At 51.5% G+C, this 17,138-nt stretch overlaps 1 protein-coding gene across 1 annotated transcript in view; it reads right to left on the reverse strand.

Moving 5' to 3' along the window:
• Nucleotides 1-2,204: 2,204 nt before the first annotated feature.
• WDR27 (WD repeat domain 27) overlaps nucleotides 2,205-17,138 on the reverse strand; it is a 167,243-nt gene continuing 152,309 nt past the window's right edge. The window contains exon 26 of the mRNA XM_074333868.1: nucleotides 2,205-2,307. Within this exon, the coding sequence (XP_074189969.1) occupies nucleotides 2,236-2,307 (72 nt within the window). The 3' untranslated portion in view covers nucleotides 2,205-2,235. The remainder of the gene's footprint in view (nucleotides 2,308-17,138) is intronic.

The following is a 17,138-nucleotide window of genomic DNA, read 5'->3' on the forward strand; positions in this document are numbered from 1 at the left end:
TGGACACAGTTCTGACCTAGAAATCAAGCAGAGGGAAATACAAAAGGCCACCTCGTACCACTGGTGTCCTGCCCCCTCCCTTCTGGGCTGAGTTCCTTACAGGGTTCTGAAAATGTGAAATTCACTTGGCTATTTTTACCTACTAGGACAAGGAGGGTAATACTCAGTAGGAAGAGGGCCGAGAAGGAATCGGGGTGGAGGTGGCAGTGCTGGCACGAGCTCAGTCAGAATGGATTTTCTACAGAGCAAATGTCTTTTCTGTGTGGAGGCCATAAATTCTGTACCTAACACACCATTATGAGGACCCCAGTGTGTCCTTCCAGAGATGGCTCTGGATGCCCACATGCCAGGCACAAATGAATGCCGATCCAATTGTCTGCAATGGCAGGTGCTCTAATGTCATGCCATGTCACAGCACGCCACACTACACCATGTCATGCCACATCATGTCATGTGTCACCACGCCAGGCTGTGCCAGTGTCACACCACATCATGCCATGGCAGGACAACAGCGTCATCCTCATTCCAGTTCCTCTGTTTGCAACGGCCTTCAGTAGTTAGAAAGACGGAGTTTCTCCATGGACATCATTTGTTGCTTTGCCTCAAGGAAACATAACTCAAGGGGAGATCTCCTGAAAAAGCCACACAATTGCCTGGAATCATTACAACCAGCACCCTTCTGAGTACAGCACAAGGGAAACCGGTACTCTGGATGCCTAGTAAAGGTAAACATAGAAAAAAATGCAATGTAATCAAATCACACGGTATTTGTCACAATGCTCCTTTCTGGCCTCATGCCACTCTTTGCAAAGACTCAAGATGGGATCTAGAACCTGGAGGAACTGCACGTTCCAGGACCCCAACTCACCATGTGACCCCACGAACTGAACCCCAGGGGAATGCGACTTCCCACATAAAAAACGGTAAGGCGGTGCCTTGGGTGATTCGCCTGGGGCGTCTGGGGACTCTTTTATGCCAGCAGCCGTCCCTCTCAGCCACTGGTTCCACTGGTTCCACGCACTGAGTCAACCAGAGGTCACTGACGCGATGATGGTGCACAGGCCCCACTCAGACCACTGACACCAGACGGGGTTGGGGGGCAGCATCAGTGGTGCTGTTTGTAACCTCCCACGTCTGCCTTAACCTCTGCTGTGCCTGTTGTGGCCCCGCCTAGATGGTTCAGACCCTGTCCCCAGCTTCAGGCAAAAGAGCAGGAATACTGCTCCAGGTCCCTAGCCCCAGCCAATGGGCCTAGGTGACAGGCACCTGCCCCCTCTGTGAAACAGGCTCCATTTCTGGCCCCAAGGGCCTCTGGTGGCCAGCAGGCCAGTCCCCACTGTTGGGATCAGAGCAGTGGACCCCCTGCAACCCAGGTCCCCAGGCTCGGGCTTCGTAACACATGCTCCTCTGCCCTCCATGCTGACCCCAAGGAGCAGAGCTGCCTGGTGGATGACCCAGGGTCTATCCCGGGCAGGTGACTTTCAAGGCAGAAGGGACCATGGAGTATGCAGCTCCCAGCTCGTGGGCTCAGCTCAGGCCCCGTCATGAAGAGGGGGAGGTGACGGGAGGACTCACCCCTCCTGTCTACTTAAAGACGTGTTTGCCTAGGGAGAAGAAGACACTGAATTGAATGCAACAGGCTGAGATGCGCTTCTGCAGAGGCTGTGTCCAGACTCTCTACTTCTCATCTGGTCACTTCCTGCCCGGGACCTCCAGCTGGGGAGCTAGGTCAGCACCCTGCCCCCACTTTGCATCCTCCTTAAACCCAGCCTGTGGCCTCACCTTCCACACCCCACCAGGCATCTTCCTGAACACAGCCAGTCCCTTCCCCCAGGGGCAGCGGTGCCAGCTTGCCGCCAGCCCACCACACACTTTCTGCCCTCGGCAACCCAGACTCGACCTTACAAATGTTGGGAAGTGGCTTCAAAGTTTAAGCATAGCACTAGCCTAACTGGGTTTCTGCTTTAGGAAAAGTATTCCGGGGGAAGTGGGTTGAGTGGGAGGGCGGTGAGAGGACCGGCTGGCCCATGTGAGCCATGGGTGTACAGGGCGGGAGGGGGGCACGGGAGGTTCCAAGCACGTGGAACCTTCAAACTGTGCGGATCAGATGAGGGGCCGTGAGGCGAGGGCTCACCTGAGACAACTCACAGCTGCCGCCCGCACACAGCGCCCGCCCTCACTGCGGCAGAGGGCACAGGGGGCGTCATGGGAAAAGCTCCTCTTTCGGTCGTGGACTCAGCCATGTCTGTGGGACAGCCACGCGAGCTGGAGGTCCAGTGGGCCCGCGAGGACCTGGGACGAGCTCTTCTGTTGAAGAGAGAAAGATGTGAAATGTCGGCAGATGGGTGCTGTCAGAGCCTGTGCACTGCAGGCTCCAGCAGTCCCTGTCGTGTGAGGAGACTCACAAGTGAATGTGAAGGTGGGGCGACGGGGCCCTGCTCCCCCCACAGGAGTAGACACATTGAGAGACACTGGAGATGCTCAGAGTGCCCTCTCGGCCTCAGCTCCCCAGAAGCCAGGTCTCTACACACGTGCATGTGTGTTAGGTGGGCGGGCCTCTGGGAGCTGGTCCAGGACAGGATGAGATGGTGTTTGTGTCCTGGCCCAGCCATCAGGGGTGGGTCCTGCCCAGATGGAGGGACTCCATCCCCCCTCTCTGGGAGGATGTAACAGAAGAGGCACCGGGGGAGTTCTAGATTGGGACCCGAACACAGCACAGCCGGAGGCCGATGGCAAGACCTTGGGTCATGTATCTTGGAGACTCCAAACTATAGACTTAAGGGACCAGCTGTGTCCACAGGGAAAGAGAGGGGCCTAGTCCTTGAGCTCCCTGCTAAATCACGAGCTGAAAGACCCCATTCCAGGGTTCCTGCCACAGGATACACTCTGGACGGGTCACTGGAGCGTCTTCCAGGCACTGGGATGGTCAGGACTCTGACCAGAGGATGTCCCGCCACGACCTCCTCGGAAGTCAAGGCCTGTGTCAGCCAGGGCTGCAGCCTCCCCACCAGCTCTGCGGGTTCTGGCACTGGGACAACAGGACGTAGGCCAGAGCTGGCACCAATTCTCTCTCCTGCCCTTGGTCCTCCCCGATGGCATTCCCCCCACCTCGCGGATGTCCGGGCCACCACACCTGTGGTCATCACCTGCCTTCTGTAACGCCCTTGAAACCTAGAATGTTGTTCTTGGGGAATTTGATACGTTTAGAAAAAATGGTCCATTTGAAGCACTCAGTGACCTTGGGGCTTCTGAGTAAAAGGAGTCTGTAAAAGAGACTGAGAAACAAGTATCAGAAAGGCAGCCGCTGGAGGGCGCTGTTATAAGGCAATGCAGAGAAATAGCCAAAGGCAACGGAGACGTAACAGGGCCAGCGTTGCAGGGAGGAAGCCGAGGTCTGGAAGGACCCACTGGAGTTGGCGATGACGACACCCCGTGAGCTCCGCTGCGGCCACAGCGATGGCCGGGCTTCCAAGTGTCAGCGTGGAGACGCCCATGTCAGGGGACCAGCACCCTCACATGCAAAGAGCACTGACAAATCATGAAAAGCAAACACCCCAATAGAAAAATGGAGGGAAAATTAAAAAACAGAATATGGACAAAGGACCACTTTATTAGCACGGTGGGTAGATACTATTATAACCAACCGCCCTTTAACCGAAGAGGAAACTGAGGCACAAAGTGGTTTAATAACTAATGCATGATTTTATAGGATCAAATGAACTAAGCCACGTGAACGCTGAGAATCCCACCACCTGACACATCGGTGCGCTCCAGGACCGCTTGTTTTCAGTCAGGAGTTACCACGGCACGTCCACGACGTCTGTTGTATGTGTTAACTCTGTCACACACATTGCCGTGCTCCCCTTTGTCCCTCTGGAGATGACCACGGTTCTGCCTCCTGTCATCCTGGTTCTGATGTCACAGAAAGGGACCCTGCAGCGTGGACTCCCGCGCCTGCTCTCCCCTGCGTGCTGTGTGCAGGGCTCCCACGCTGTGCACACTAAGGGCCCCCACGCCGTGCACGCTGAGGGCCCCCACGCCGTGCACGCTGAGGGCCCCCACGCCGTGCACGCTGAGGGCCCCCACGCCGTGCACGCTGAGGGCCCCCACGCCGTGCACGCTGAGGGCCCCCACGCCGTGCACGCTGAGGGCCCCCACGCCGTGCACGCTGAGGGCCCCCACGCCGTGCACGCTGAGGGCCCCCACGCCGTGCACGCTGAGGGCCCCCACGCCGTGCACGCTGAGGGCCCCCACGCCGTGCACGCTGAGGGCCCCCACGCCGTGCACGCTGAGGGCCCCCACGCCGTGCACGCTGAGGGCCCCCACGCCGTGCACGCTGAGGGCCCCCACGCCGTGCACGCTGAGGGCCCCCACGCCGTGCACGCTAAGGGCCCCCACGCCGTGCACACTAAGGGCCCCCACGCTGTGCACACTAGCTCACTGGCTATCACCGCCGGCTTTGCAGTGCGTGACGTCACCACACTGCCTTCCTTCATCCGAGCTCTTGGGCTCTTCCCGGTCGGGTCACTATGAGTGAAGTCGCTGCGGATGCTCGTGGGTGTGCCCTTCTGTGGACCTGCCCACCCACTTCTCACGGCCGTGCCTGAGGGAGCCGTTGTTGCATCCGAGGGGACGCATACACCTGAATTCAGTAAATACGGCTGAACAGCCTTCCTAAAATGGTGGAACCGCTTCACATGCCACATCTTCACCAAAAATTGGTATTTTCATCCTCCTCCCTCTTAGCCTTGTGCTGAGCTCCTCTTAGGTTTCCCCAGATCCCAGGATCCTGATCCCCTCCTCCGGCCTGAGCAGCTGCGGGGCGGCCCGTTCACACGGCTCCTGTGCCCTGACTTCCTCGGCTTCTCAACGGGGTTGGTTCTCTTTTCCCGACTGACTCATAGGGATTCTTTATTGTGGATGCAAATCGAGGGTCCTACCTTTTCACGTTCTTATGTTGGTCGATGATACACGTTATTGATTGTCATGAAGTCCAGTTTAACCTTTTTTTATTATTATTTTCGTGCTTTCTGTGTCCTCTGAAGAAATATTTGCTTCCTGAAGACCATGAAGATACTGACAAGAAGAATGTCCAGAATAAGGTGGTAAAATTTGACTCAACAAAGATGTGAGGAACCCATGGGAGGCAAATGGAGTAAAACATATTCTTTTCATTTTATTTCATTTCTCATTCTTCCAATTGACTAATCACAGGGGAAAATATTAATCTAAAAGATTACCATAAGTTGAGTTAAAAAACCACCGTGTTTAAGAAGGCAGAGGGTTAGGAGCAGAGGGAATTTGTCATCTAAGAAAGAGAAGTGCCCGAGTACATAAATATTCCTGTGAAAAGCAGACTCTCTCCATTCCCAGTGTGACATTTTTAAAGAAATGATTTATGCAGAGCGTATTAAAAAATGTTCAATCAAAGGACATGAGTTCGAGTGACTTCTTCAGCCTGGCATAAACAATCACGTCTCCCGCCAAGAGAGCGTGACCAGGCGAGGCCTGTGACATTCCGATGCTGATGAGTAATTATTATCATCCAGCTTCAGAACTTACACCAAATTTTGTCTCTGAACTTTATTTCTCTTTTCTCTCCAGAATCATGGAGAATGCACTCTACTATGATTATTTCATTACGAAAGGAATGATTTGGATTTCTGAGGAGGAAAATTTGAACAGATAGTTAAACAGCCCACAGCCCAGTGCAGACCAAGCAAGAGATTGTTCCTTCCATTAAATCAAAATTAAATCATTCTAGTCAGATCCTTCTGCAAAATACGAAACCAAAACAAAATTAAAAAACTAAAGATAAATGTTTGACGAGATCTTGGGAGTGTTTTAATATCATCTTTTTGGGAATTATTAAGCCATTTTAAATCAAAATGGCTTATTTTCACTTTTCTTATTCTGCACTAGTAGTAGCATTTATCCGAAAACACTTCAGAAATAGAATTCCCACAGTAATATTAAAACATCTCCTTAAATATTAAAAACATACTCGATCAATTCTTCCCCACATTTTCAAATTCCAAGTAGATTATTTTTTCACATCATATTAAAATTACAATAAAGACACAGTTAAAGATACAGTTTTTAATCTGTCTGTCCCCTGGCAGTACTTCTCGCTGATGTCACCGCTTCTTAGGAGAATTGTCCTTTCTCCCCCTGAACAAGCCTGGCTTTAATGCTGACAGCCCTGCTGCCATCGCTGCTCTGTCTCAAAGCTCTGGCCCGTGCAGCATTAATTTAAGACCCACAATGTCACACGTTCCACGTGGTTTCTCCTCAAGCTTCTATTTGCAGACAATTCATACTCTCCTTGTCCTTCACAAGTCACTCACATGTCACTGACCTTTAAATTCTTGTGTTCTTCTCCTTCCAAAATATTCTCCTCTTCTATCAAAATGCCTCATCCTTCCTTCTCCCTGGATGCCAATAAAAACAGGGGACCCCTTGGAGCCTCAGCCTGCTGCCTTCCCTCGACCTCCAGGTTTTCCTCACCTGCTCCTCAGGTGCTCTGCCATTGGGCTCGCTGTCTCCCTCTCACCTGTGACTTCTACCACCACAGGACACACACCCAAGCCCTGTTCTTAGCTCGTGCAGGCCTGCCAACCCCAGCAGCCCTCACTTTTCCCTCTTCCAGACACACGCTGGTCCTTCAAGTCACCTCAGAGCTTCACCTACCTGGTTGTGAGCTGAAGAACTGGCTACTTGGTCACAGCTTCCCTCCTTCCTTCTTACCTGTCTGCCATTTTGGGTTCCAACGGCTCTCAGAACACTCACCATCAACCAGGTGTAAAGTCAGAGAAAGAGATCCAACAGGAGATCTACCTATCTATCTATCTATCTATTCATCCATCCATCTATCCATGCATCTATCCATCCATCTATCCATCATGTATCTCTCCATCCATCCATCCATCACGTATCCATCCATCCATCTGTCCAGTAGTCCATCCATCCATCAATTCATCCATCCTTCCATCATCCATCTACCCATCTGTCCATCATCTAGCACCAAGTTTTACCGACCAAGCGTGACGACAGGTGTGGCGCCCTTGCAGGGAGGCAGGAAGGCTGCAGGGGAGCTCCAACCAAGGGATGGAAACTCTGTTCCATCTCCCCTTATATCCCATCAAGTGGCAACTTCCCACAACCCAGTTTCGTGCCCAGTGAGGGACCCCAGTCACATGGGACACACTGTGTGGACCGGGAATGGAGTCAGCCAGGCTGTGGCTACATTCATGGCTTTCAAAAGCCAAAGGAGAGCAAAGTGTGGGGTGTCCGGATCCATCAGGAAAGTGTACGGATGGGGCAGTGTGATTCTTGCTTCAGGAAGTGAACCCTCTTGAACAGTAAATATTTTGTAAAATACTTGCCTCATGCAACAAATATAAGTCGTGCAAACATATGGATCAAATTCTCCTTAAAATCACCACGCTTCAGAAACTAAGCAGGAAAATGTCTGGCAATGCTACTGAAATGACTTTCCCAAATGGTTTGTATTAAATTAGAAATGTTTGGTGGATCCAAAAAAATCTCTGGGCACATGACCTCAGCTAAAGCCTGATTGTGTGATTCGTGCTGAGACCTGAGCAGTCAGTGCTGCTGCCATTGCATAGTTATCAGTATCCCATGGATTCTACGAATTTCAAATAACTTTGTCAAAGTTTTGCCTTTTCTCTCACATTTTCTTTTGCAACAACTCCAGAGATAACAACCCAATAGTCAATGTTGATTTTCTACTTTTTTCCCACCTCGTTTGTTACATACTTATGATCAGAAAGATAATTAAGGCTCAATTCTAGATGCAACTATGAAAACAATGACACCATTATTAATTTTTAATTGTAATACAGGATTTCAACTACAGTACGAGTGTCCTCGCGCGAGTTCACTTGAGGTGGCTATTCCTGTCCAAGAAAGAAACTCATGCTGCATTTTGAGGATAGTTTACAACTAACAAATCAGTGTCTTATTTCACAGTCATATTTTCTTCTGGGTCAAAAACAATAATGCTAATATATATAGATATATAGCATCTATCCTCTACCTGTCATCTCTCTATCTATCATCATCTATCATTTATCTATGCTTTTGAAATGACCGAAGAAACACTCTGGATTTTGGGGGAGGGATCGGGGAAGGAATCTGTAATTAGGACTTATTTGTAAATTAAATTGTTAGGTTCCTTTTCAGTTCAAATTTGTACATACAACTCAACATACCTGGAGACTGTCTTGGTGTATGGTCAGAATAATTCTCTAACTTGATACAAACAAACTTGACTTTTCAAACACCATTTTTTGACACATTCACCCTTTCCTACACTAGAGCAGGATGCTGGTATTACTAGAAATTAAGATTGTCTTCCCACTCACTGGTCTAAAGGTCAATCTCACCCCAGTACTCCCCCTAACTCACACATTCTCACACATGCACACACGGGCACACACATTCACATGTGTACACATACACACACACACACACGCTCACACACGACCACTCACACAAAGGCACGCACACTCCCCGACGTGGTCTTTCTTGGAGGAGCTGTCTCTGTGAAGCTGAGGGAGGTGGCAGGAAGAGCCTCAGCCACCTCGGAAGCTTCTGCCCTGTGTGGGTGATGCCCGCTGTCGGCCAGTTATTCTCATTTCTCAGAGAGCAGACGTCTGTCAAGTCCATAAACTGCTGTGTTCTAAGAAGCACAGTGCAAATAGCGGGGCTGCATTGGAGAGAGAGTCTGAAAACTGTGTGTTTATGTCCCCAGGAGCATCTCGGGTCCTCAGGAGTCCTACAGACACTGAACAAGCCGGTGATGCATCAGGTAAAAGTCAGGATTCAGAGCGAGCTGGAAAAGGCGTCCAGGGGAGGCCGGGGAGTAGGATTAAAAAGTAATTTAACCAGAAAAGACCATCACCAGCATTTGGATTGGAGGTCAGGAAAATGGAGTGTTAGTCCCAGATGTGCTTTTAGTCTGTTCCGTCACTTGGGGGCTCGCTGACCCTCCTAAAGCCTCTGCTCCCTCGCCTGAGATGCAAAAGCCAAGATTTGCAGCTCCAGAGGCCTCCTGCAGCTCTGAAATCTCCACGTTAAGAGTGTCCACCAGGACAGCATTTCTCAAACGGGGAACTGAAAACGAGAGCGATCCCTGGGGTTGACGTCACAGCAGCGGGAAACGTGGGGCACTGGTCACCTCAAAGCCTCCACGAAAAATCTCTCCTTCAAACGTCCAAGAGCTTCTGACACAAAATGAGAGGGGTGATCCAGTTTCATGTTTTTCAGTTTTTGAGAGCAAGAAAGACAGGGAGACACACCCCAAGGACCACTGTCCACCACCCCCAAATGCAGGTTGAAGACGGTCGAGGGGTCCCGTGTCACCATAGGAGGCCAGGGGACGCGCTGTGTGTACCACTCCGGGTCCTCCCCAAAGCAGGGAGAAAACACTCAGGCTGCTGATGAGACGCTGGTGGGGGGTCCAGATTTTGTCAACTGCAAACCAAGGGTGGTCCACGGGAAGTGGTCTGCGAATTTCTGAGGTCCAGTATTACCGACCAGTGTAATAGGTGTGCCAGGTACGACCATTTGCTCAGTCCACAGAGTAACCCACAGGACCGGTATAAAAACGGGACGTTTATTATGGCAGAAGGTTGGTGACACCCAAGAGGAGTGCAGGGGCCTCTTTGCCCTCAGGGCAAGCTCTGCTGCCTGCTTCTCCCACCCAAATGGTGGACAGGTGACAGCTGCCAAATTGACTGTCAGCTCGGAATCTCAGTCCCCAATTTCCAGGACCAATGAGCTGATCGGCTTCCTTAGGTCAGGGGCTCACAGCTCACCCAGTCGGCTGCCCAGGAGGGAGGGAGGCTGGGTTTCATCAGCCAGGGCACCCCCCATGATTAGGGGGGACATTCCCAGGACATCTTAGCTCCAGACGGCCCAGAGACGCTCCGTTAGATGGTCACCACGTGGAACGGAGGACAGACAGCCTTTCTCTCCGGAGGGGAAAGCCTGAGGTGTTCTTTAAAAAAAAAAAAAAAATATATATATATAGTCTTTAGTCTTTTCTAAAACAGTTTTCTTTCCACCAGGAAATCAGGATGATAAGCAGGAGAAACAATTCATCTAAAAATTGTCCTGTATATGAAGCATTTTCCAGTGTATGAAGCAACCATTCCAAAAATGTCATCTGTTTGTGACCCGTGTCTTGCACTTTTGCTCTTAGGCCCAGTGTGTAGTGAATGATTAGCTGCCAAACTGCTGTGAGAAAGGACACACGTGGTGACAGGTGACCTGGAGGCACGTGGAACCCAGTTTCCAGGGGCCTCAGGCTGAGTGTTCGGCTGTAGCAGCCTGGATTCTAGAATACACGGGTCAGAAATCCAAAAGCAAACAGGGAGGGAAGGAGAGCAAGCATTCTCTCCTGTTAGGGGCTCACAGGCCATTGTGTGCTCTGGCTGCAGCCTAGGGTCCAGCGTCCAGGAGCTGGAGGGGATTTAGCGGGGCACCAGGGCCCACGGACAGGAGGGGTCATGACGGGACATCATGGCCACCAAGAAAGTCCAGTGTCAGGACAGTGGGAAAGGGCCGCGCAGGAGAAGCCCTTGCAGAGTCAGAAGACAGTCTGCTCTCAGGACACAGTCCCGGGGAGCAGAGAGAAGCATGCATCTCCAGGGTCCAGGCGCAAGACCATAAACTGGGGACACGTCTGCCCTTTTCTATTGCACCCAGCTAGAGGACTGACCTTTGGGCCTGTCCTCTCTCTACTCTGCTGCCCTGCCCTCCAGAACGGGCTCCCAGACGGCCCTCGCCATGGAGCACCTCTGGGTTGCATCCTGTGGTGCCACCAGGGACGTCCTTTGTGCTCATTGCATCTCATGACCTGGTTTCCTTGGCAGCCCACCAACTCCCTGGTGACAGGACCAGGGTGCTCTCCTAATATGTCCATGTGCTTCTCCGCATGGAGTGTTCATTTCATGTGTCCACACAAAGGCGAGAGAACACATAGAATGACTCGCCTGTAGTCCCTTGTCGAGGCAGAGCAGTGTCGTCCCGACAAGCGTCCGACCTCCGTCTGCACAGCCCTGGGCTGTCTGCTGCCTTTCCTACGTGGAGGCACCGAGCTCACTAATGAGCGAATTTTAAAACCTGACATTTCACGGACATCAAGCCGTCTAAGGAGTTAACAACTTCACCAGCAGATGCAGAGTGAAAAGGCATGAGCGGCCATTCCCCACTCACATCACGTCAGGGCCGTGTTTCGAGTCCATTGTCCTTTATGGAAATGTCCCCTGGATGGGACATTAGGAGCAACAACCAAAAGGAACTGAGGATTTTTCAGGGAGATCAAGGGAGGGGGCGTCCACTGTGTGCCACTCCACTCGGCTGTCAGAACTGACTCTGCGCCTGGACCTGTGAGCCCCTAATTCTTCCTCTGCCTGGGCTGGCCCCCACGTCACTGTGAAACCCCCTTAGGATGCCAGCATCCCCCTGTGAACATGATTGGCCAGCTCAGGGTGGGCAGACCAGCTTCCTATTGTCCCCAGTCAAACCCCTCGGGACTTCGCGGTGACCTCCCCATGACCTGCGTTGAGCACACACACGATGGAAAAAAGGCTGTGGCTCTGTGATCCGGGAGCAGAGCGGCAGTCGGCGGTTTCCACACGTGATGGAAAAGTCCCCATGGCCACCCCAGGGGCCTGTCTCCAAAGCCGCTGCCGGTCCCCGTCGGGCCGTGCTTGGTCCCAGCGGCCCCACCATCTCTGCCGGGAGGAGGTCGGCGCCCACCGGCAGGACCCGTGTGTATCTCGTGAGTACCGCCTGTCGCGGCACAAAACCACCAGGTTTTCAGAAACACAGCTATTCCTTGGTCATTCCGCCCTTTCCGGGCTGGCTCTGTCTTCTGGTGTGAAATACTCTCCACCCCCAAATACTTCCTAATTTCTCCTCAACCCCGTGAAGTTCAGCACATGTGCGCTCACTGGTCCCATTGCGTTCTGAAGCCTGTCTGCCCAGGACGCAGCCGCAGATGCTGAAAACACAAAGTCTGGTGTTTACGCATCAAGCCCAGACGTGCTCTTTCATCAGTTAATGTTTTTCTGCATCTGTTTCTTCTCCCAGATCGGAGATAATGCTGTTTCAGGACAAGGTGAGGTCAGTGCATCCCACATTCCTTCCCGTCCTGACAAGGAAATTCTCTTCAGATTATTACTTAGCTCTCATTTTTTTCTTGAATTCATTATCTCTTCTTCGGTCATGAAAAATGTGTTCTTTAATTATGAAACCTCTTTTTTCCAAAAGCACACCTTTCCAAAATCTTCAAAGCACGGGTGTTTCTTCTCTTTGTGATTTTCTAAGTCACGTTACGTTTTTTAGGGGTTGGGCCTGGGGAAAGCTCCAATTTTTCATTTTACTAGAGACGCTTAATATTGAATGAAATTGTGATTCTAGTTCAGCTTTCACTTTGGTCCAAGCCTAGTGAATAGCATCACAATATACTTGAAGGCAAGAGTTTGAGAGCCGACATTTAAGTGCTGCTAGCTTAGCACTAAAGTAAGCGCCTTCCCTCCCACGTCTTATGGACACACAGACAAAGGGGACCTCGGAAAACAATGACGCTGACGGCGAATGGTCTCCGCGCACCCATCGGTGGCCAGGTGCTGAGGGAGCCCCAGCCGCAATGCCGGAACAGCACTTCCACTCACACACTGGCTTGGCCCAGCCTCTGACCTGCAGTAAATACCAGCCCCGCAGCCGAGGCTCTGGCCTCTTTCTGTAACACAGGAACGATGGGCCTCACAAAGTTGTGCGCGGGCATCCGTGACATAATCCTGAGACGTTACTTTGTAGACCTGTTGGCAACAGGAGCCGTGCTGTGTGACAGTCCACAAGGTGGCTCTCCAGTGTTTTATCGTCACTCCTCCTACGCGCTCCCTTCCAGATGAACGCCACAGGCTCAGGTGGTGGCAGGAGAAAGACCCTGTGCTGGGGCACGTCTGCCCTTCGCTTGGGAAGTTCTGCGTGTTTGGTTTCCACACGTTACGTGACTGAGCTCGCATGCATAGGCCTAACACAGAGGGGACAGCAGAACCCTGGACTGTGTGCCAGACAGAAGGAGTCACCCTGGGAGATGGACTCTGTGGGGCTCGGATGCTGTACCACCCGCTGTGGGTGGGGCATCAGTCACAGCCAAGCCCCAAACAACTGGACGGGAGACAGACTGACCATGAGAATGGGGGGACATGACCACGTCCCATAGGCGACTCAGGTTGGGTGTCTGGAGAAAACTTGCCGAGAAAAGGCCGTGTGGCCTGTGTGCTACTCCAGGGAGACACAGACATGCCCCCCCTCCATCTGCCCTTCCCTCTGCGAGATGCTGACATCGCTGACTGCCGCTCTGCTCCCGGGTCACAAAGCCACAGCCTCCTCTCCAATGACAGCGGTCCTCACCTTCACTCAGCTCTGTCCTCTGAGAACGTCCCTACCCGGTGCCTGTGCCCCACTGCCGTCCCCTCAGGCCACTCTCAGTTTGTTCCATTCCCGCCAACGCCTCCTTTGGTGTCACCACACGACATTTCCAATCCAGAAACAACCCAATTGTGTTTCCTCTCCGAGGACCCTGCCCAGAGTCCTTACAAAACATGTGTCAGCAGACAATGGAGGTGGCTGAGGGGCTGAAAGCACTGCCCTGGACTCTGACTCAGGAAAAGCCTTCCTAGAAGTCAGCCGAGGCCGCAGTCAGCTGACCCTGCAACGGGCGGTCCTCAGCTGATCCAGGCAGAACCAAGATGACCACAGGGCTTCTCAGAAGTGGACAAAGAAGGAACAGAAGAGCGAGCGAGCGGGGCATGAGGAGGAGAGACCCACCAGGGGCCACGGGCCAAGGAGGCAGCAGGTCTGGGAGCTGAGGACCCACATACACCAGCAGGTTGTCACCAGCCCCTGCCCACAAAGAGCGGGATTCAGCAAAGAGGACAGCGTGCTGCCCTGGGGCCCCTCCCCCCAGTCAGCCCAGCAGGGTCACAAGGCAAGGAAGGGTGTGCTGAAGCCACTGCGTGCCAACGGCAAAGCGACGCAGCACTCGACAACAGCTGTTACATAAACTTGAAAGCTAATGAAAAATTAAAACCATGAACATACTAGAAAAGTAGGCTAATAGTTTTGCACATTTTTGGTGGGGAAGACTCTCCTAAACAAGCCAAGAGAAAGAGAAGACGGAAGGACTCAGTCACAGGTGACACGCATAGACCTGCCCCAGGGGGGCCTCGGTCGCAAAGCGTTTGTCCTGCACCTCCCACCCCGGAGCACCTGAGACTGCCTCCAAAACACACTCTAGCACACATTTTTAAAGATAAGAACAATTTTTTCAACATTCTGATAGAAAATAAACTAATTAAAAACAGATTACAAAAATCCAGCTGGCCTCTCTGCGTCAATAAATTCTAGGAGGTAAGAGACTAATGATCAGGGCCGGCCCGGTGGCTCAGGAGGTTAGAGCTCCGTGCTCCTAACTCCAAAGGCTGCCGGTTCGATTCCCACATGGGCCAGTGGGCTCTCAACCACAAGGTTGCCGGTTCAACTCCTCGAGTCCAGCAAGGGATGGTGGGCTCTGCCCCCTGCAACTAAGATTGAACACGGCACCTTGAGCTGAGCTGCATCCTGGATGGCTCAGTTGGTTGGAGCGTGTCCTCTCAACCACAAGGTTGCCTGTTCGACTCCCACAAGGGATGGTGGGCTGTGCCCCCTGCAACTAGCAATGGCAACTGGACCTGGAGCTGAGCTGCGCCCTCCACAACTAAGACTGAAAGGACAACAACTTGACTTGGAAAAAAGTCCTGCAAGTACACTCTGTTCCCCAATAAAGTCCTTTTCCCCTTCCCCAATAAAATCTTTTAAAAATAATAATAATGATAATGATCAGATGTAACGAGGGGAAAGCATCTGACTGGTTGGCGGACCCTGCCAGGCTGTTCAGGTGTAAAGACAGCAAGCGACACTGACTCAGAAAACAAATTGCCAAAATATTCCTTAGCAAAAATTCCTTGATGAGATCATTTTATGTTGTCAGTGACACAACTGAGAGTGAAGGCATCTGACCTGGTAAATAATTTTGACAGAGATTGTTTGACAGAATCTCCTGAGGCAACACAAGTACTTATCCACAGCAATCTGTCACTGTTTGCCTAAAAGTATGTGTGAGAGATTTTAATTCTTTTCCATGGTGGGATAACCACCAGTTTTGCCCTCCTATTTTAAGCAACTATAAAATACCCAAATATTTGAATTATTAACATTGAATATCAAAAACCCTCTATAAATAAGCCAATAACCTTGAAGAACTTGAAAGAGTTGACAAAAATAAAATAACAACAAGCAACACATTTAGAGTAATAACACATCCCACGGAAATGGCATTGGACTCAGACGGCCCGGGGGGTCGTGCTATCACACTTTTAGAAAATAGTCTGAATTCAGACTATTTGAGCACTCCTAGCATCTGGCAAATGTCGAGAAATACGGCAATCTATTTTATGAAGTGAGTGTCACCAGTTACCAAAACCCCACAACAGCGATCGCATGTAAGACTATAAAGAAAAAACCTGAATGGGGTATGAGTAAATAAATCCAACTTATTTTAAAACACTAATATGTAAGACAAAACCAACTTTATGCCAGGAATAACAGGTATTCAGTATCGGGAAACGTATTCATACAATTCACAGCCTACGGTCATCTTGACAACAACCAGAGATACTCTTACTAAAATTCAATCATAATTCATTAAAATGAAAAAGACGTGTTTCACCTTGATGGAGGCATGAACCACAATCCAGACGTGCACTTGGGAGGACAGCAGCACTGCACTCTCTCTGGCCTCCATCTTATACTTTCATTTAGAACGCTGTTTTGTAACAAGCTCCAAATAAGAAACACTGCTTTCTTTCCCTCTTTATCCCATCATTAGCAAGAACACATGAGTTTCTCCTGGTCTCTCTGTCCATTGACATTATAAAACATTTTTCCAAAATAAAAGGAAAGAAAGTAAGGTATACAGCTACCAGTCTCTGTGATTCCTTAGGACTCTCAGCTTTTCTGACCACCAGCAGCGTCACCCAGGACACACCCAGACATTGTCCCACAATCCACTCCAGTAACCTCACCTCTCAGAATACAATGGGTCACCGCCACTGGATTTCCTGTAATTTCTATCAACTTATTTCCTAATATTTTAGTAGTGTGTCCTTTTAAGAAAATCACAGAAGAAAGAGACACGGGAAGATTGTGTGCACTTGAGAATTCTCCCTCAAAGCAGTTTCAAAGGAGGGAAGAGTGTGTATTACTATCTGGTATGTAACAAATTACCCTAAAACTAAGGGGCTTCAAACAAGCGACATCTATCCTCTCCCAGGTCTGCATCAGGCCTCTGTGCAGAGTTTACCAGGGGGCCTCCGCCCGAGGTGTCTCGGGAGGCTGCCATCACACTGGCAGCAGGGCTGTGGGCCGCGGAAGGCTTGCGCAGGTGGGACTCCCTGTCCAGCTCCAGCTCGTCCCTGGCGGTCAGGACGAGGGCCTGTTCCTTGCTGTGCCACGTGGGCCTCTCCCTGAGGCTGGGTCCAACATGGACACTGCCTCCCAGCTCAGTGGAGAGGGAGGGAGGGAGGGAGGAGGAGGGAGGGAGGGAGGGAGGGAGGGAGGGAGGGAGGGAGGGAGGGAGGGAGGAGGAGGAGGAGGGAGGGGAGGGGTGGGGGAGGAGGAGGAGAGGGAGGGTGGGGAGGGAGGGAGGGAGGGAGGGAGGGAGGGAGGAGGAGGGAGGGGTGGGGGAGGGAGGGAAGGGAGGGAGGGGTGGGGGGAGGGGACGGGGAGGGGATGGGGAGGGGGAGAGTCCCCTGAGGGCGGAAGTCACAGTCTTTTTAACACCACTTCTTCTACCACATCCCCCCACCCCCATTACAATGAATCCCTAACACCAGCCACACCAGGGAGAAGGCTGCCAGGAGGCAGGGGTCCCTGGGGTCCATCTCAGAGGCCGCCCAGCACAGACAGCACCCCACCTATCCTGGTTGGTGACAGGACAAGAACTTTCTACTATTTTTCAGGTACAACAGCCAAGAAACGAAACTGGAGTTTTCCAGGCA

Source organism: Rhinolophus sinicus, linkage group LG05 (genome assembly GCF_036562045.2).
Source record: "Rhinolophus sinicus isolate RSC01 linkage group LG05, ASM3656204v1, whole genome shotgun sequence".
NCBI classification, from domain to species: domain Eukaryota; kingdom Metazoa; phylum Chordata; class Mammalia; order Chiroptera; family Rhinolophidae; genus Rhinolophus; species Rhinolophus sinicus.